Here is a 21,394-nt window from a genome sequence, read left to right as displayed (position 1 = left end):
GTAATTTTTTTTTTTTTACTGTTTTGCTGTACTTTGGATCGAATAAATTCAGGCTTGGTGAACAGAAACTTACTGTTCAAATTTATTTAATTGGCTTATAAATCTATAAATGCTGGACAATAACAATAATGATTTGTTTATATACTACAAACACTGTTCACATAATAAGGCAGAATAGTTTCTATACTGTAATAAATGCTATGTCAATTAGCACTGCATTGTTCATATACTTTATTTATCACCTGCTAAAGGTTACTTGAAAAACAATTTATTGTCGTGATGAGCGTATATGAATGTCTTCGCGTTTGCATAAGTTTCTGTTTTCCTGTGAAAGCCACAGCGATAGCTGGACGCTTTTGTCCATATTAGGAAGTTCCTGATATCACTATCAGCACAAGAGCGCCCTTGGGCTTCGAGTATGAATGAAACACACACCGCAGGAGAGTTTAGCGCTCTGTGATGTTCATCTCGCTGTATTCTGGGTCCGAATGAAATATCAGGTCATGCGCAGACTATCCTGTCTCTTCGCACGCATTGCTGTTTCTGTGTGGAGTCAAAAGGGTCTAACTCTGTGCCACCGCATAACTAAAGATGTGAGAATATATATATCCGAGTCCAGATCAGGAGGTAACGTCCGATTCTGATCGAGTCTGAAACCACGCGATCGGGCCCGATTTCCAATCAGGTGATCGGATCTGGACATCCCTAGTTATTGGTCTATAGATGTTGGAATAACTGATGAATGTTGCATTGAATAACAACTTTATCCATGAATATTTAAAAATGAAAATTCTGTCGTTAATTACTCACCCTCATGTCACTCTAAACCCATAAGATCATCAGAGCACAAATTAAAATATTTTTGATGGAATCTGAGAGTTCTCTGACCCTCCCATCGACATCAATGCAGCTTTAAGTTCCCAGGTCCAGAAACATAGTAAGGACCTCTGTAAAACAGTCCATGTGACATCAGTGGCTCATCTCAGCTATGAGAATAGGCTACTTTTTGTGCACAAAGAAAACAAAAATAATATAATTTATTTAGCAATTCTTCTCCCCGAGTTATGTCTTCCACCATTTTGGAGAGTACGCAAGCACATAATCAGCGTTGCTTACTTTCCTGGGGGAAAGTTTGCACTTGAACGTAATTGGCCCAATAAGTGTAGTATACGCTTAGGGTAAAGTGTGTGTATGCATTGTTATACTCTAGAAAATGGCGGAAGACAGTAACTCGGGGGAGAAGAATTGTTTAATAAAGTTGTTAGTTTTGACTTTGAGCCACTGATGTCACATGGACTGTTTTACCGAGGTCCTTACTACGTTTCTAGACCTGGAAACATTACAGTTGTGTTGTTGTCTATGGTAGGGTCAAAGAGCTCTCGAATTTCATCAAAAATATCTTAATTTGTGTTCTGAAGATGAACAAAGGTCTTACAAACTTGGAACAACATGAGGGCGAGTAATTGATGACAGAATTTTCATTTGGGGATAAACTAACCCATTCATAAAATATTACTTTTCAATATGTTTGAATAACTTAATGTTTAATATGTTAAATCAGAAATAGGATCTAGAAATTTGTGATTGGACACAATCTTGATCTCTTGTTTATATTTGCTCCTTATAGCTGTTCTTTTTATCTGTTTATTAAAAATAAGAGCAAAAAGCAGATACTGACTCTGTTCAAATATGTCATAAAAGATGCAAACTGTGGTGGGTTCTTATGTTTTCACACCATCTTTATTCCTCAATATCTACATTTGAAAGCAATGTGTCACGGTAGAATCATAGCAGCAATAACCACATGAGATTGATCTGTCAAAAATTCGATTTGTTTTTCAACCATGTGCACCCTTGGTCTCTGCTCCATCCTTTCATTAAGGATAAAATAAGGATGAAATGATGTATGAGTCGAGAGGAGAGAACAACAGGCGGGAAATGAGCTTGTCACCAATCAGGCCTGACATTACAATTACTCACTTGCACTCAGATGAGAGAGAGAGAGCAAAAAGAGCTCAGTTTGACTGAGAAAAAGTGTAATGAGTCTCTGAATGCTAATATCTTCAGCACAAACTCATAGTGTGTGTTTATTGCACAACAGTAAATAAAATAACTAATGTTAAACTAATGTTTTTGGCAAAAACAGCATGTACTTTAACTGCGTATTAGGCATTTGCTTTGTCATGGTTGAAAAACTAAAAAATATTACTCCAGTTTACTTTGAATGAATCAAATGTAATGTTAAGTTTGTTTGGCCTCCCATAAATATTCAGTTTGCATAAATAATTAACTTAATTAATTATTATAATAATAATTAATTAATCATTGATTTAATAAATTGTCATATTAATAGACACAATGTTTAAATTAATTATGTGTATTGTAACTTTTAACTCAGTACAATGCCTTTGACTTTCATTAAAAATGCTTTGAACACTTAATAATTTAAATTGTACTGGTAATACATAATCTACATAAATTGTTGATAACAAATTAATTTGTTTGAGTTGCAATTATTACTGGCATAGTGTTTTATTCTTTAGATGGCTTTTAAAACACAGTGTATTATAATGTTTAGTCAAAAAAAACTATACTTCTATTCTAAATGCATTAAACATGATTTTTATGTTTTTTACAAACAAAGGAACAAGCTGAAACTATATAAAAGAACATTGCTTTTAGAGCTCTGATTTGTACAGTTCATCTTTTCCATCGTGGGCTGAACTTGACGTGCAGAAGCTATGATTTGAATGATGGCTTGCTGTTTGCGGCTCGATGCCGCCCATGTACAAGTGTATGAGTGAGCTGTAATGACAGACGCTCAGCAGGGTTGTGTGTGTTAGGAAAGTCATAAAGACCCAGACCATTCATTGACATCACACCACTAAAAATACCACTCCGAGGAAGTTCTGGGTATTTTCACACTAAGGCAGAAGAACATTCTGCAGGAACTGGGGAGGGAGTTTTAAAAGAGGGGAAATTAGAAATAAGTTGATAAAAATAGCCAGGGAATGTCTGCCTGACTGACTTCCTTTTAGAGCTGTATGATTCTTGGTTGAATGGTGTCAGACAGTGTCTCGTGTGTGTGTGTGTGTATGAGAGAGACAATGCTGGATGGCTCTTGAATCTGAGTGGAATCATCTGAGAAGGCAAAGACGCTGGAGTGAAAGAATGAACAGAAGAGCATGTGTTAGTCTTACTGCACACTAGAGAGGTGTGTGTGTGTGTGTGTTTGTGGTTTATTTTGGCTGTGTCCTCAATAACTACTGTACTGCTCACATTACACAACATTCTTTATCGTCATTTTTCTTGTCATCTTTAGGAGTACACTTTGATAAACATGTTTAAGTGATTAATGTATTGCATTCTTAATGACCACATCTGTACACAGAAAAAAAAATCACTGAGAAATCACTAGTACATTTTATACAGTTAGAAAAAAGAGACAAAGAATGATTAAAATTAAATTATATGTGAAGTTCTGAAGTCAAAATACTGAAATAGTATTGTAAAATTTACTAGTTTTTTCTTTTATTTACAACTTTAAAAAAAAAAATTTACATTTCTTCCTTGCACAAAACAACATTGTACATTACTTTGGTTCTCAAATGGTGTTCTTACCCTCCAGTGACCTTCGCTGGTTAGACTCTGGTCTGCATGCAGGTGGTGTGGCTTTGGAGACTAATTTGCAGGGAGGGTGGGATCTTATGCTTTTAAAGCTAACTTGCTATTCCTAGCCTCTCTGAAATTGCCTTCCCTAGCTTTAAAGTGTTAAGCTAATTTTTGAGTTTCTCATGCATATATTTATGCACATTATAGCTGTGACATGTTCCATTTTGAAAATTGAGCATAGCATCATTGCTTCAGTCTTTCCTCCATAATTCACACTAATTGCGTCTCTAGTAAGCTTGCTGCAGTATCTGTGCTAAACAGTGCAGCTCTGGAAATCCTAAGGGAAGATGAGCAGTGATTTCTTCACTCTTATCCATGTGAATGAGCGCTGTTAATCTGACAAATGACCATTTTCTCGTGTACGACTTGTCTGCCGCAGAGGCCTCAGAGAACATTCGCTCATCTCTAAATACGCTTGTGCTCACATACGCTCAGCGTGAGCTGTCAGACTGATGTATGGAGCATGAACGAGATAGTGTTGAGCTGAAACATGGCGCTGAGTGAATGCTTATATGCCGTGGAGGCCCCAGAGCTTTAAGACCATCAGCCATGTAAGCTACTGTCTTGTTTTCTTGTCTCTTCTCGTCTCGATTTGTCTCTTACATACTATCTTTTCTCTTCTTTCATATGCTCTCTTCTCTTCTTCTCATATCTTCTCTTCTCTCATATAATCTTGTATCCTCTTGTTTCATCTCATTTGTCACAAACTCTTCTTTTCTCAGTCTCTAATCTCATTTTCTCTCACATACTCTTTTCATCTCTGTTCAGTTGTCTCATTTTGCCATTGTCTCCGAGCTTCAAAAGCTCTTAAAAAAAGTTGGTGTTCTGTTCCATGTCGGATTGCATGCAGATAACATTGCAAGTTCTCTTTCGCGCTTTTAAAAACACTTACAAATCTAATAATCATTAATAAATCAAGCATGTCCCATTGTGCTCATTTCTTTTTTATAATCCTTTTTTTTCTTATCTAGTATTTTCTCATCTTTTCTCTTCTGTTCTCTACTTGTCTCATGTTTTACATACTCTCATATTTTCTTATATTCCCTCACATGAGAGAACATCACATCTGGTTTCTTTTCTCACATCTTTTATCATCTCACATACTTTCTTCTATTGTCTCCAATGGTTTTAACTCACATTCTTCTGTTACAAACATTATTTTTCTTATATACTTTCTTTTCTCTTCTTCACACACAGTCTCTTCTTATCTAGTCTTCACTCTTCTTGTCTAATCTCATTAATTGCCTCATGCTATTTCATTTTGTCTCATCACATCACATTTTGTCTAATCTCATCTGCTCTATATGTTTGTATTAATTCTACTTGCATCTGTTAAATACACAGAACACACACGGCACACTCACACAAACAAACCGCATCCTTCCATAAAATTTCCATTGACTTTAAAAGCCTATATTTCCAGGAAGGGAATCTGGTTGGCTTTGACCCAGCTGCTGAAAGTTGGTGGAAGCCTTTCTAAGTAAGTGTTGCCTGCGAAATACACTCAGAAAGGGAACCAAGCCAAACAGGGAGTGGCAGTGTTAACCTAATTCCTGGAGAGGAAATGATTGGCCACTCCATGTGATTGGCTGTAATTTCATAGGCTTGCTGCATGAGAAAAATAGACACTGCACTGGCAGCAGGACACATTGAATACACAGAATACCCATCCTACATCAACATCCCCATGGTAAAGCTCTTCACAGGAGAAAGTTTGATTGTGTGTCAGCACACTGTATATTTAACATCAAAGTCCAGACTGGGATCCAGTAGAGTGCTTTATTGCCCTCAAGCACACAGTATTCTCTTATCTCACTCTAGTTCTTATTACGTGCTGCTTTTGTGAGAATGTGGGAGCCAGGTTCGATCCAAGCTAAGCTTTGTCAATAAGCATCACTGAAATACTGTGAAGTACTACAGAAAATCATTTCTACTCATCCCTCAGTTTGTATAATATAATATACAATAAGCTCAGTTGCTGCTCACCTCAATGTGTTTACTGTCTACGGAACAATATATTCTGGAGTGTTATTAAAGCAGAAATGCCATGCTTGTGTTTTTGAAATTATTTGTGGAAATAAACATTAATAACCTTCTTAAGCAGAACACAAAAGATATTTTGAAAAATGTTGGTAACCAGTTTTGGTGGCCATCGACTTCCACTGAATGAATGAATGAATCAAAATTCTCAAAATATCTACTTTTTTTTTTTTGAGTTTCATAGGCTGCTAAATAAATAACTAAATAATTGAATCAAAAAAATATATATTCTAAATTAGATAATCTAAATGATTGTTTTTTTTTTCTTTTATCTTTGATATCATCTGTGGCAAAAGCTCTTTTAAACTTACCAAATGCTGGGTTGTGAATTATTGGCTTCATCTCTTTATTGCTCTTGCAAACGAAAAAGACTTGCTATCTGGTCTCTAAAATTTCTTTAGAAACTGAGGGACACAGCTACAATATCTTCTGTGCATATTGCACAGAATGCACACTGTGTATAATGGACATGCTGTCCATAGAGTTTGTACTGAACCCGGAACCCTCCTATAAAAGCAGACCACAGTTGCTTTGCTTTGGATGTGAATGACGCAGTTTGCCCTTGAGAGCCACATACTGGCTCAGATCTATTTGAACAGCAACTTGTTGCTATGCTGTAGTGGATAGAAACGAGAGAATGTGTGTGTGTTTGTGTGTGTGTGTTTCAAAGTGCAAAGAGGTCTTTTCTCTAAATTTCTGTAAGCCAGGCTTATTAAAGATGATTCACATAGTGGACAGTGAAAATTGCAGCTAATTGGTCTCTCTCTGTTTCTTTTTCCAGCGTCTGATTCAGAGCAGGATGCTGCAGTGAAGTTGGAACAGGAGCGAGCTGAGATACTCGCCAAATATGACAAGGTTAGAGAAAACAGCTGCCATTCATTCACCAACCAAATACCCTCCAATCCACTTCCAAGAAAAACAGAAACACAGTAAACATATACTCTGATCCAAGCAGATATCTCCTCCCATCATAGCAGTTTCCATCTGGAAGATTCTCTGTATTCTCATCTGTTGCTAAAACATTGACTGTCAGATTTTTAGACAACATTTCTGTTCTGTTTCTGATTTAGAATGCCACAGAGAATAGGGCATCAGTAGGGTGTTATTATTATTATTATTATTATTATAACCGCTGTCATGTGAAACACCTGTTCACCGGCCGTTTTGTATATCACTCATGTTGGGAGGCCAACTTTAAAAACTTAGGTCACATCTTGCATTGTATTGTGTATCTTTCCAGAAGATACACTTGTTAAAATACATTTTTGTCAAGTATGTAGGCTTACAGGAAAGAAAGTGGCACTAAAAGTAAAATTAAACCTTATATTGCATGAATGCAATAATGATCGTGGTAATAGATATCAGCTCAGAAAGTTATGACTTCCAGTGACTGTTGTAAGAGTAATGTGTGTTTTCACTAAAGGGTTTCGTGATTTTTTTTTTTTCCCCTCATGAAATCTCTCGCGCGTGTCCAGTTTGTAAATTGATCGTTTAAATTGAGTGTAATCTGAGCTCTCATTATGGCACTCTAATTCTGTAACGTGTCTGTTAATTGGATTGTGATAAGCTCCTGTACACTGGGATTTGTCTCTTGATTCAGAAAGCATAACACGTATGCTCTTATGATTTATTTTTTGTTTTTTTTGCGTACATATTTTTTCACCCTCTCAAATATTAGTTTTACCATTTAAATGTTTAAATTTTTGTAAATTAGCTCCTAATACCCTAAAACGTATAGTAGTTTGAGCAAAAATGAAAAGTTTTATTCTTTATTAGGTTTATTTTAAAAAAGCTATTTATTAACCTTCATGTTATTCAAACCATGTATGATTTTATTTCCGAATAATAACTTCAGGGTTTGGTTATTTATTGGTTGGTTTGGTTTGTTTGATTTGTTTGTTTGTTTTGTTGGTAACACTTTAACATAGGGAACAATTTTCACTATTACGGTAACTAGTTTTGTTAGCATACCTATTATTAACGTATTGGATTTTTATTAGTACTTATAAAGCACATATTCTGTATGACTGAGGAGCGAGGAATGTGTAAACCAGGAATGCACGGATCAATCTGCTTTTAATTCAATAATCCACAGGAATACACGGGGCAGACAGGAACACAGAACACACAAAAGTAGACATACAATCTCTGACAAAACATGAGCTGAATGGACATGGGCCTATAAACACAGGATGATTGGGAAAACACAGGTGCTAGGAATGACACAATCAACATGGGACACGGAACGCTTTGTCTGGTTTGGTGTAGTTTAGTTTTTTTTTTTTCTGTTTGGTTTGGATTTGTGTTTTATGCATTGTTAATGAAAGTAAAAGAGCACTGGAGCTTTCAGGCTCCAGAATTAGCAAACAAAACAGCCAAAAAGCAGTGCATGTATGATTCATGTATTATATTTTTCAGAAGCCAAACAGTATCTTCTACGCACTCACTAGTCTTTTAGTCTTTTACTCACTAAAAATCTCATGAATTTTAATAGACATGCATAGAAAAAGTTGAGATGTCTCATTCATAAAGAAATTGCTCAATTCAGTCAGATTTAACAAAAACAGTCTGAATCATTTGTTCACAGACTGATTCACTGAATTCAACTCACTGATTTATCCTCAGAGTTAAAAGGGATGAATTTAGAGCCCAACTTCCTTCCCAACAGTAACAGTTGGACTGTCAGCACAATAAAATCCTCTCTGAGAAGATAAAAAGCATCGCATGATGGCATTTACAGCTATAAAAGCAGCGCATCTGCAACAAAATGTATTATGTATATCTCGTAACTTCTGTTGTTTAGGCTCTAGATGTGGGTGTTGTCATGTTTTCATGGAACATTTCAGAAGGAAGTAACAGAAGGGAAGTGTGAATGCCACTGAGCCAGGTAGTGGTGTCATTTAATCATTGTTTAACCTGTTAACCTGCACCCTAGGCGTCCTCAACTCCCCATGTTTGCACGTGTCAATATTTACTAATAGATGAAATTAGTCCCTTTTCTTTTAATCTTGACAAACTATATATCACTATGAAGATCTAAGCTTCAAGCATCGACGACAGATCGCGGTTTTTCAATGGAAAGCTTATAAAGACTGTATTTGCTACATTTGTGTAAGCAGTACACATCAAAACATGAAGAATGAAAATGCAGTACATACCAGATCCGTCGTAATAACGAGTCATAAACACATCCACAGCTGTAAATCCCGGTTTAGTTAGAAAGGTAATGGTTTTGAAGTGTACAGTGTCACAGACAGAATGAGACGATCCACAAAAAAAGTGAAAGATAGGCGAAAGATTATTTATTTGAATTTTGGCACTCTCTCGTGACGTGTTCTGACGCACCTGTCAGCTGATGGAGGCGGAACTTATAGCGATCGCCTTTTTTCTTTATTTGTTTTATTTTTCAACAGTTTTTATATATGTGGGAGTGTGTTTTATGTTGAATGTAAATGTATGATTACCATCCGTTTGAGTGCAAATCAGCTCGCTATTACTGTGTATTCACAGCTATCACGGCTATAGATGAACGGCATCTATATGAATAGAGAGTGGTTTATTGACTATATTTATGCGCATTATAAAAAAGTACAGCCCAAAGGGTTTTCTTTCCAAAGACACCAAAATTATCTGTGTAACAAACATAAATAAGGAACTGTTAGAATTTTACGTTAGGTAGGGCACTTTCAGCTGTGAGTCCCATAATGGGGAGTGCTGGCTAACAGGTTAAATGACAAATGTTATCCAAATATCAAATGTAAACTTGTTATTACATGTAATATTGTTCTTGTGAGGTCATTTTCTCAAGAGGGATAATTGAATGCAGAAAGACATGAGAAAAAACATTTGGGGGGGGGGGGGGTGTACATCCTTGGCGCGTGTCGCAGGCCGAAATATTTCCCACAGCCATGTCACTGTGACATGCTATTATCATATCCCACTCTAGATTTATGCCTGTGCCACACACCAGAGGGTGAGACAGAGATAAATGATTGTGTGTGCTTGTGCCCTTGATGTGGCTTCTCTCTATACCAGTTCATATTTTGTCTCCGATTCTCAATTTCTTTCATGCTCATTCTTTTTATGGCTCCCGCTCTTGTTCTCACTTCTCCCGATTGATTCCTCCTGTTCTTTTTCTCATTCTCCATGCTTCCCAGATCTATTAAGACCTTCACATTTGCGTTACATTGAAATTTGCATAGATTTTCTTGCCAACATGACAAAGTGCACATATTGCGTATATAGACAGTTAGTTACTGGCCTGACAGGTTAAAGGCTTTTGGGATGAATGGTTTTGTCAGTGGGTAAAGTGCTCCACCTTTCTTTTCACATGTTTATGTGACACATCTGAAATGTGACTCAAAAAATGTCATTAGTCAAAGTAGATGTACGCAAAGTGTTGAAAATATGTCTATATTATGTATTTATTATTATTAAACTGTTCTCTTATTACCATATTTTATAATTTTTTATTTATTTATTTAGAATATAAATGCATTTTACAAAGTAGTAGGCTACACTATTTTAATATTGTATGTTTATCGGTTATCTATCAAAATCATCGTTGGCTTATAATTATAATTATGAATTTTAACATTGGTGCATGGCTGATGTCAGCCTAATGAACTGAGTGTACATTTTTTATCCCACCGCCTTGTTTTCATTGATAAGCATGGTTCTGCAGGCCAGTCTTAATGTTTTTTAGTTTTTTTTGCAAACGAAAATAGTTCTAAAAGCAGCCACAGACTGGAACTGAGCGTGAAGAGGAGCATCCGATTTCAATCCCCTCTTCAAGCGAAGTAATCAATCTGCACCAGCTCCTCTAACAAATCTTTTTATTATTATTTTCTGCTCTCTAAAGACATACAAAACTAATTTTAAATGAAGTCTCTATGTCAAGTGGCTCAGAATTAAACTGCACTGTTAGACCTTAGAAAAAGTTTGTTTAGAGAGAAAAAAAAAAAAAACTGTATGAGTGGTCAGAACACGACTGTGAACACACTGTACTGTTCTTACTCAAGGATGATCTGTTTCTGCTATAGGCACCCCTCTCTCTTTTACTTCTGCTGTTTGAATTGTTTATTTGTGTTATACTGAACCTGTCCACCCCTCATTACCTGCCTAAAATATGTATGAACAACAAATTCACAGATCAGTAGAACCATACGCTTTGAGAACTCAAGCCTACAGCAACTTCACACTAACACACACATACACACTAAAACAGTGTCTCAACTGTGTACTCACAACTTTGTGTTATTTGTGCTTTCAGGGTAAAGAAAGTGTGGAGGTGGCGCCGTGGGAGGAGGCCAATTTTGATCTGTATAAAGCGGTGGACCGCTTCGGATTCCTGCAGTAAGAAGCATGCATTATTCTGTTCTGTGAGATCTTACATGAGTGAGGAGATGCAGGTACTGGAGAAACCCAGCAGAGAGCTCAAAGAGTCTGAGCTTTCACTGTACACCCTTATCTTGGTGTCTGTCTGCTCCTTTGGCCTCTCCTGTCTTCTCCGTTCTACTCTCTTCTCGCCCTGGCAGGGAGGTTCGTGGCTTACCCAGGCCCCTTAAACAGCAGTGCACTATACCATATTTATAGAGTGCCACATGTGTCTGGCAGATCATGACTCTGTAATTGTAGGGGCAGAGAGACAGGAGGAAAGAAAAAACGGCTACAAAAAAACGTAGCACAGAGAAAGAGGCTGACAAAGATTGAAAGACAAGTTGCAAAACTGGAAAGGTCCAAGGAAGTTTATGCAGATATGAGATAGGCAACACATGCCAGTGTTTCTTTAGTTTTTTTTTTGTTTGTTTTCTTTCTCTGTATTTTATTTATTTATGCTCTATTTTGCATTGTTTTTGATTTTTGTTATTTTTATTTGATCTTAAGTTGTTTGTTTGGATTTGTTCATCTGTTTAAAGTTTTAATTGGTTGCTTTTTTTTGTTTTGATTTTTGTTTGCATTTTTTATTTTATTTTTGTGTATGTTTTTTTTTTGCTTTGTTTTACTTTGCTTTTTGTTCCTGTTTTATTTATTGAATTTTTGACCTGTATCTTAAGTTTTTTGTTTCTTTTGATTTGTTGTCTTTTGTTTTGTATTCGTTTTGCTTTTCTGTTCTGATGTTTGTTTCCATTTCTATTTTATTTTTGTATGCATATATTGTTTTGCTCTGTTTTACTTAGCTTTTTTGTTCTTGTGCTTTATTATTATTTTATTTAGTTTGTTCTGTATCTTAAGTTCTTTTTGTATTTTTGTTAGCTTTTTTTCCTTTGATTTAATGTTTTTGCTTTATAAATACCATATAAACAAAGGGTCACTAATTACAATGATTGAATTGTCATTAACATTGAATTTTAACTAACGTAGCTGTCTACGTAGACCAAAAGGAAGCTCACTACGGTTTGCAACAGAGCCTAATGTCATATCACAACTTCCCTGGGTTACCTCATGGAGATCCCAGATCAGATATAAAATGGCTGCTATGGAAACAGTCATTTCCTGTTTGTGTAGCTGACTAAGATCTCGCACTTTGAACAGATTCAGGGGTGGGGGTCACGGGGGCATCATTACCAATAGTGATGTTTATTTATCCAGCAAGTGGACTTCCTGTGGAACAAAGTAATTCCTTTTTCAGTAATACATGCAAGATTTGACGTCAGCAACATAAACCAGTGTATGATTTATTAATGCGATTTCTCTCCCTGTACGGCCATCATGTTATGTGAACAGTGGGCAGACATTAGTGGCTATTTGAAACCATAAATCTCTGTGTGTTCAGTAGTCTAACTAAATACTCTTGTTTCAACAAAAATGAATTGATTTTAGTCCAAGTGTATATTTCCCTTCTTTAATCTGATGTGATTTGCCTTTCACAGTGAGGATGAGCTTCCAGTGTATGACTTAGTGGAGGAAAAGGTGAGTCAACTGCTGTATTTGTTGTGACACCAAAACTGTGATAAGTTTAAAGCCAACTTGATACTTTCATAGTGCATCTGTGAAAACTTCACAGTGTTTTATCTGGAAAACTAAAGCAAATACATCAGTAGAATGAGAAAAATACTTTTAAATACAGTATAAATGTTTTATCAACCATAACTTTTTATCTCACAATTATGACTTTTTTTTTCTTGCAGTTGTGCGCATTGAGATAAAAAAGTCACAATTATTATTATTATTATTTTTTTTTGGTGGTGGAAATGGTCTTCCATAGATTTCAGCAGGGTTATGTTTTGTAATTTATCACACTAAAACACTTTACTACCGGTGTAGAATTGCTGAATATATAGTATATAAAATAAATGCATGTCATTGGATTAGTTGCATTAACTGTAAAAAAAAAAAAAAAAAAGTTAGGGCACCTGTATGACCTTGAGCAGAATGGATTTCATATTTCTACTAAAAATCCCTTTGTCACCAGTTGGTTAAACTTAAATGCCAAAAAATGAATCAGAAAAGTGACTTTCTTGATTGCATATTTATCATCATGACAGAAAGCACTTAAAGTGTCGTATTGTAACGTAATAATGAGTTTTAAATTGGAGAAACAAAGTAACATCCCTGCCTCAGAGGCCATTATGTTCATGTAGAAGAAACAGCAGAGCAGATATTAAAAATGACTTTTTTTGGGGTAACTTCCTAAATTTTAATATGGCTGTTCTAATATTGCATTCTAGATCTCACTGAAATCCATTTTCATTAAAGTCCACCTAGTGTTGCTTTAGATGAAACATTTAGGTGTGCTTTTGTCTCTTTTGTTTAATTTATTGTACTGTGTGTTTGCACACTGTCTGCTTAGCAAAAACATCTGGAAGTGGAGAGAACGACAAAATGGCTGAAAATGTTGAAGAGCTGGGAGAAATACAAGAACAGTGACAAGGTGCGTGTCCTTCATAAACAGACTGTAACTCTCTGAAGGACTTTGAGAAAGTCAGTTTCTCAGTCTTTCATCTTGTGTGTGTAAATGGCTGCAGTTCCCTTTGGCTGTCTCTGTCCTGTGTATTGGGCGTCATTGGACCATTCCACTAAGTAAACCACTATCCTGCTTCAGCTGAACAAAATCCATCGGTTTCCATTCATCTATGTGTTTGGACATCTTCAGGCAGCTGTTAGTGTGTTAAATTGCATTTCTGTCCATTAACAGTGTCTAGTGTGAAATGAGAAATCTTCGTATTGCCCGAGGTGGAGCGTGACAGTTGTGCAGTTTATTACTCTGAGTAGAACTAATTATTACTTCTTTTTATAAGTCCAATTAGTTTGATTAGACTGTCACATTGCGTCTGAACTAAATGAGCATAAGCAGCATGCTGCAATGCATCAAAAGCACAACAAAACTGTCAGTTTTTTTTTTTTACTGCATAGCTACTCTAGCCATTTGTTTTTATGCATCCATCAGAAATTAAACTTCAGATTACAAATATCTGTATGCTATGAATATATTTAAATAACCGTGTTAATGCAAAACGTTTGCAATTATTTTATAAATGTTGATTTAAAACAATAAAACTATTGTGAAATGACGCCATTTCTATTAACAGATGTCATTCGACTTTTTTCCTCTCGTGATAAGTCATGGCAGCGGATGTTCATGATCATGTGATTGACAAATGATCATGTGACTTTTAAGTACCCCAGATGACCTTTAAATGCAGAAAACTGTTTCAATTGCAGTTTTGTGAAATATTCCTTTTTCGAATTAGCCAGAAAGCCGCCTAAAAGCGAGCGTAAAAACATTTTTTGTGATATATGTACAATTTGTGATATATGTACAATTTGAATGTGTGCAATTTCAGCAATTTTACATTTTTATAATTAAATTATTTGTTTATATAAATCCACTTTAAGATACCCTGCTATATAGTTTCGATCTGCAGGTTTGTTTTGGTTCTGATTTTACTGTACTGCACGCACTCACTCTAAAGACAAAGCGTTTTTATTTTATTAATTTTTTTCTTGTAGAACAGATGGAGTTATTGACTTCTTGCATGTCCGCAATTACAAAACCAATCCCCGTCAACAAACACACAAGCCAACACGCACAGAGACACCTGCTGATTTGTCATGTCTCATTTCATTCAAATAAACAAACAGTCTTAATCGCCTCGTTTTGCTGAGAATGGAGTCAGAAACACACACAATCGTTAGGTTTGTGGCTGTGGGATATGAGCCCACTGCTGTCTGTCAATAATCAGCTCCTCAAGAGCCTCTCGAAGATTATTAATATCATCGTTACCATTATAGTAAGTGAACTACTCAGCACCCATCAATTCACACACACATACACACATGGATTGGCCCTGAGGGCGGAAGAGACGTTCAGGAAATCATTTAGCGGCAGTTATTTGGACAGATGAGTGCAGGAAATGGAAGAGTGTTCATTCCTCTCTTTCACCTCTCAACCCCTTTACAGTCATACATTCTCTCTCTCTCTCTCTCTCGCTCTCTCTCTTCCTCTGTTCCAGCGGGTGAGTTTATTTGTGGCTGAGAGACGATTCACGCCGGCCATTAGCTTTTGTGGTTTCAGCATTTTGCTTTTGAGCTTTTAATCTGCTCTCTGAAGGGAGTTTAATCTTTACTGACTGCACAATTACCTGTGAGAGACACAGACACACAGATGTATTCCATTACTCTGTTACTGAATATGTTTAGACAGAGTTATTATCCATATTGAGCGTGTCCTAATAACCAGGCCAGCAGTATCTGTGGCTACATCATTGAAGTTATATTATATATTGTGTATATATACCCTGTCCAACCCCCACATCCATTTTTTTTTTTATCATTTGCCTATTTTTAATCATGCTTTCTCCTACTCTAAGTTCAGTTTAACAAATTTCACAGAAAATCAGCTCAGGAAATCTGGAAAGTCCACCAATTCCATCTGAGTCTTCTTCTAGTCAAGACAAAGAAACAAAGACATCTGTCTCTGATATAGTTGTCTATATCATGATACCCAGATTAAATGGCATGGTACTTTTCTGTATCATTTTTTTTTTTACAAACATTTAAAATATAATAAAAGTAATAATTAATTAAATTATAAAATATTCATTATAAATTAAATATTAATTCATTAAAATAAAGTAAAAAGAAAAAAAGTGGCATAAATGGTGTGACATCATAATAAAAAAAAAAATCCTTAGTTTATTTAATCTCTTTTTTTTGTTTTGTTTTTTGTTAAAATATTATTTGTTTAATTTAATATATTTTCTATCCATTCATTGAACAACTAATCTAAATCATGTGGTGCAACCAAAGTTAAAATGTTGAAATAAACATTAAGCAGCATAATTATTTTCAATTGCTCATAATAAGAAAGTTGCTTGAGCATCAAATTGGCATATTAGAATGATTTCTTAGATCATGAGAAGAAGACTTCCTGCTTAAAATTTTGCTTTGCCATCATAGGGTTAATTACATTATAAAATATATGAAAATAGTAAAAAAAAAAAAAAAAAAGACAAAAAAGAAAATAGTGTTCAAAAAAAAGTTATTTTAAAGTGTAGAAATATTTCAGAATATCACAGTTTTTACTGTATTTTTGATCACCAGTCTTGGTGAGCATAAGAGGCTTCTTTCAGAAAAATTTAAAACAATATTTATGTTTTAATCATTTCTACAATGTGTTCATGCACATAGTTGAGGTTTGGAGGTTTATTGGATTCTTATCATGCTTTTGTGTAGCTGGTGAGGAGGATCTATAAGGGAGTTCCGCTGCAGCTCAGAGGTCAGGTTTGGTGTTTGCTGCTCGACGTCCCCAAAATCAAAGAGGAGAAAAAGGACTTCTATGAGGTAAATGCAGTTTCTCAATTCAAGCATAGTCATGGCTTTTTTCAGAGCTAGTTTATTCCACAGAAACGTGTGTGTGTGTGTGTGTGAGAGAGGCAATCACAAACTCTTTGCTTAAATATGACTTTCCAAAATAGCCAACCCCTGAGGCTTGCGATGTTACACTTATGTGGTTTGACACACACACCACAGAGGGAAATATCACTCCAAACGGACAATAGCAGCTTTACTAAAGCCCTGCAGCATCCAACTGGACAGAAAACATGATTTTCAGCCTGCATTTGCTTTTAACTGAAGGTGTTTGTGTGGCAGAAATCATGCTGTGGTCTGTGAGCGTGTCGTTAGATGCATTTGTGGCCTGCAACGTGTTGACTATATAGTTAGTAATATTTATTCTGAACTCCATGAACTGTCTCTTTCTTTCCCCAGAAACTGAAGATCAGAGCCAGGGGACTGTCTCCAGATGTCCGTCAGATTGATCTGGATGTGAATCGTACATACAGAGATCACATCATGTTCATGCACCGCTATGATGTCAAGTGAGCATCCAAACACACACACACACACACACACACACACAGAAGAGGTTTAAATGCTGTTGGCCACAATGGGCAATGCCAGCTGACCACTGAGTGCTCCAGGCCCCTCAACATATTGCATCTAGGCCTCTTGGCACGAACAGCACAAGCTGCCCACTATATAGGGTACCTAGGCCCTTTGGCACTTAATGCTTAAAATGATCACTGAATCTTAATTTTAACATGCATGAACAAATGTATAGCAATATAATGCATCTATGCAGCTTCTTCACAACTTTCTTTTTTATTGTTATATGCAATGTGTAATGTATTTGTTTGGAGTGTGTGTGTGTGTGTGTTTTCATGTGTCCAATGATTATCTATTATATTACAGAAATAAAATAAACAAATTATTTGCTTTTATTAGGAGCTTTTTTTTTTTTTTTTTATCAGTTTTTTTTTTTTTTTTTTTTTTTTAAAGTTTTTATGAGCAAGTATTCAAACATTATTGTTTTGTTTTGTTTTGATTTATTTATTTATTTATTGTTTTTTATTGTTATGCTTTGCTTTGTTTTATTTTGTTTTGTTTTTCTTAATTTTAAAAAATAAATTCAGTTAAATACCCAACAATTTATTAGCAAACTGTGGTGTTTTTCTCAGGCTTTCGTACTGAATTGCTTTGCTGATGGAGGCTTTTTTTACGTAGAGCTTTAATCTGTGTCTGTGTAAAATATATATATTTTTTATTTCTCCTCGATGCTTCCATTTCTCATGGCCATAAAACTGCTACATTTAACCAGCATGTGAAATGGAAAAGTTGCGAACGCAATGGCGCGAGAGAAAGATGCCCACACCCCACCATTTCTCTTCGAGTTATTGGTGTATTGAATTGTGACAGGGCTAAAGCGCCCATATTGACTGATGTGGCATTTACCTGTGGAGATTTGAAAGGGTCAGATCATTCTCACAGTGTGACCTTAGATATCCATAAGAACTAAAAACAGCAATGAGACAATGAGAGAACATACAAAAATGTGCTAAACCTAATGACCCATGACATATAATGCAGAAAAACAGACCATAATTGTTTGAGGGGGCGTGTCTGCACACACACACGATTTACCACTAAATATCAGCACTTTTTGGTGCGTCATGTTCCATTTTGGTGTGATTTACTATTTTGTGCTGTTTGTGTGTTTTAGACAGCAGGATCTGTTTCATGTACTCACAGCATATTCTGTATATAACACGGTGAGTAAAAAATGTCCACAAATATTGCCATGTTGATTCCAATTGATGACACAATACTAAATTAAAATGCTACCTCAGTACCAATAATTTTTATGGGTATGTGCTTGTGCTTGATTTATGTGTGGAAAGAACCTACACACTATGGATTCTCTCTCTCGTGTGTGTGTGTGTGTGTGTAGGAGGTGGGCTATTGTCAGGGCATGAGTCAGATCACTGCTCTGTTACTCATCTATATGAATGAGGAAGATGCTTTCTGGGCACTGGTCAAACTGCTGTCTGGACAGAAACATGCCATGCATGGTACACACACACACTTTTACTCATTTTAGAACAGTAGTGTTCAACTGTTGCTCAAAACCACTGAGCTACAACATTCATTTTATGTTCTGTATATTGTAAACATGCAATTTGCTTATGATTTTTGTTCTAAATGTAAAAAATGTTGTGTTTGTCTAGGTTTCTTTGTACCAGGGTTCCCTAAACTCATGCGCTTCCAGGAGCATCATGACCGGATCCTGCAGAAGATGATGCCTAAGCTCAAACAACATCTAGTAAGACAGACAAACGCCTCCAAAACATCATGCAGTACATTCAAAAAGTGGGACATCTGAACTTTAAACCACTTCACTTGTAATACATCACGGTACACACTACTTGCATATAAGACTTTTTAATAGTGTTGATATTAGTTTTGTCCTGATTAATTTTGTCCTGCTTGTCCTAGATGACATTTTTCTCAGTGTCTGAAAAGCTACATATCCAGTCTTATTTTTGGATTCATATTCCATCACTTCTGGTCTGTAATCTTTATTTGTCAGTGTAATGGTGTCTTTTTTCAAGCAAACTTGAGCAGCTGGCCAACGCTGAGCGCTGATGTAACAAAGAATTCACAAAGAAATGCCAGCCTGGGATTCATTAAAGGGCAGAGTAATTAATAAAAGGCAAAATTAATAAATAATGAGATGGATTAATTAATGAATTATTTGTGTGTGAGAGAGCGACAGTCTTTGATGTGAATGGATTAGGAAGAGGATAAAAGAGAAAGATAAGCTTTCACTCAAAGTGTGTGTGTGTGTGTGTGTGTGTGTGAGTGAGAGAGAGAGAGAGAGAGAGAGAACACATGGCTTTGTTCCAAATGGTATGCTGTACAACCATAGTACTTGCACTTGTTTTTGCAGTATGTACACTGTGCACAATATGTGAATCTTCTGCATGCATAGGATACCTGGATGACCTACATTTGCAGTATATAGCTATAGAGCTCTCAGTGTGCTCTTAGTTTAAGAATGATGAACAAGTATAATTTTTTCTCCCTTAAATATTTGATCAGATTGCCAAAAGTGGCTCAAATAATTAATGGAGAAAACTGATACTTTATGTAAAAGTATCTACTTTATGTAAAAGTATATATATATGCATTTTTTTTTTCACATAAAGTTTAAAATAAATAGATAATGTGGCATATGTTGTACACTAGTACAGGTGCTTCTCAAGTTCATTTATTTCAGTAATTCAACGCAAATTGTGAAACTCATGATTAAATAAATTCAGTTCACACAGACTGAAGTAGTATAAGTCTTTGGTTCTTTTAATTGTGATGATTTTGGCTCACATTTAACAAAAACCCACCAATTCATGATCTCAACTAATTAGAATATGATGACATGCCAATCAGCTAATCAAAACACCTGCAAAGGTTTCCTAAGCCTTCAAAATGGTCTCTGTCAATCATTGACACCCTTCACAAGGAGTGTAAGTCACAAAAAATGAATTGCCAATAAGCTGGCTGTTCACAGAGTGCTGTATCCAAGCATGTTAACAGAAAGTTGAGTGGAAAGAAAAAGTGTGGAAGTAAAAGATGCACAACCAACCGAGGGAACCCCAGCCTTATGACGATTGTCAAGCAAACTGGATTCAAGAATTTTAGAGAACTTCACAAGGAATGGACTGAGGCTGGGGTCAAGGCATCAAGAGCCACCACACACAGACGTGTCAAGGAATTTGGCTACAGTTCATGTATTCCTCTTGTTAAGCCACTCCTGAACCACAGACAACATCAGAGGAGCCTTGCCTGGGCTAAGGAGAAGAACAACTGGACTGTTGCCCAGTGATCCAAAGTCCTCTTTTCAGATGAGAGCAAGTTTTGTATTTCATTTGGAAACCAAGGTCCTAGAGTCTGGAGGAAGGGTGGAGAAGCTCATAGTCCAAGTTGCTTGAATTCCAGTGTTAAGTTTCCACAGTCTGTGATGATTTAGGGTGCAATAACATCTGCTGGTGTTGGTCCATTGTGTTTTTTGAAAAACCAAAGTCACTGCACCCGTTTACCAAGAAATTCTGGAGCACTTCATGCTTCCTTCTGCTGACCAGTTTTTGAAGATGCTGATTTCATTTTCCAGCAGGATTTGGCACCTGCTCACACTGCCAAAAGCACCGAAGATTGGTGACCGGGGTGTTGTTGTGATTGACTGGCCAGCAAACTCACCAGACCTGAACCCCAGAGAGAAACTACGGTGTATTGCCGAGAGGAAGATGAGAATCAAGAGACCAAACAATGCAGATGAGCTGAAGGACACTGCCAAAGAAACCTGGGCTTCCATACCACCTCATCAGTGCCACAAACTGATCACCTCCATGCCACGCCGAACTGAGGCAGTAATTAAAGCAAAAGGAGCCCCTACCAAGTATTGAGTACATGAACATACTTTCCAGAAGGCCAACAATTCACTAAATGTTTTTTTTTATTGGTCTTATAAAGTATTCTAATTTGTTGAGATAGTGAATTGGTGGGTTTTTGTTAAATGTGAGCCAAAATCATCACAATGAAAAGAACCAAATACTTAAACTACTTAAGTCTGTGTGTGTTGAATTTATTTAATACACGAGTGTCACAATTTCAGTTGAATTACTGAAATAAATGAACTTTTCCGCGACATTCTAATTTATTGAGAAGCACCTTTATGTAGCCTATAGTATATATGTGTGTGAATGTTTTTTAAGTGTGTTTTGATGTCATTCATGTACAATACCTGTCCTTTGCTTCCCTCTACAGGATAATCAAGAGGTGTACACCAGCCTGTACACTATGAAATGGTTTTTCCAGTGTTTCTTGGATCGGGTATGCACTCTTTAAA

The 21,394-nt window shown here is 36.1% G+C and overlaps 1 protein-coding gene across 6 annotated transcripts in view; it reads left to right on the top strand.

The window, feature by feature from the left end:
* usp6nl (USP6 N-terminal like) overlaps positions 1 to 21,394 on the top strand; it is a 54,570-nt gene that overhangs the window by 28,088 nt on the left and 5,088 nt on the right. For all 6 annotated transcript variants that reach the window (XM_059511378.1, XM_059511377.1, XM_059511379.1 and 3 more), the window contains 10 exons: positions 6,494 to 6,567; positions 10,985 to 11,067; positions 12,585 to 12,624; positions 13,505 to 13,585; positions 16,390 to 16,497; positions 16,924 to 17,033; positions 18,215 to 18,263; positions 18,443 to 18,563; positions 18,720 to 18,814; positions 21,313 to 21,378. In XM_059511378.1, the coding sequence (XP_059367361.1) occupies positions 6,494 to 6,567; positions 10,985 to 11,067; positions 12,585 to 12,624; positions 13,505 to 13,585; positions 16,390 to 16,497; positions 16,924 to 17,033; positions 18,215 to 18,263; positions 18,443 to 18,563; positions 18,720 to 18,814; positions 21,313 to 21,378 (827 nt within the window). The remainder of the gene's footprint in view (positions 1 to 6,493; positions 6,568 to 10,984; positions 11,068 to 12,584; positions 12,625 to 13,504; positions 13,586 to 16,389; positions 16,498 to 16,923; positions 17,034 to 18,214; positions 18,264 to 18,442; positions 18,564 to 18,719; positions 18,815 to 21,312; positions 21,379 to 21,394) is intronic.

Source organism: Carassius carassius, chromosome 26 (assembly GCF_963082965.1).
Source record: "Carassius carassius chromosome 26, fCarCar2.1, whole genome shotgun sequence".
Lineage (NCBI taxonomy): Eukaryota > Metazoa > Chordata > Actinopteri > Cypriniformes > Cyprinidae > Carassius > Carassius carassius.
Note: the sequence above shows the minus strand (reverse complement) of the source record. Positions and strands in the feature narration are given on the sequence as shown.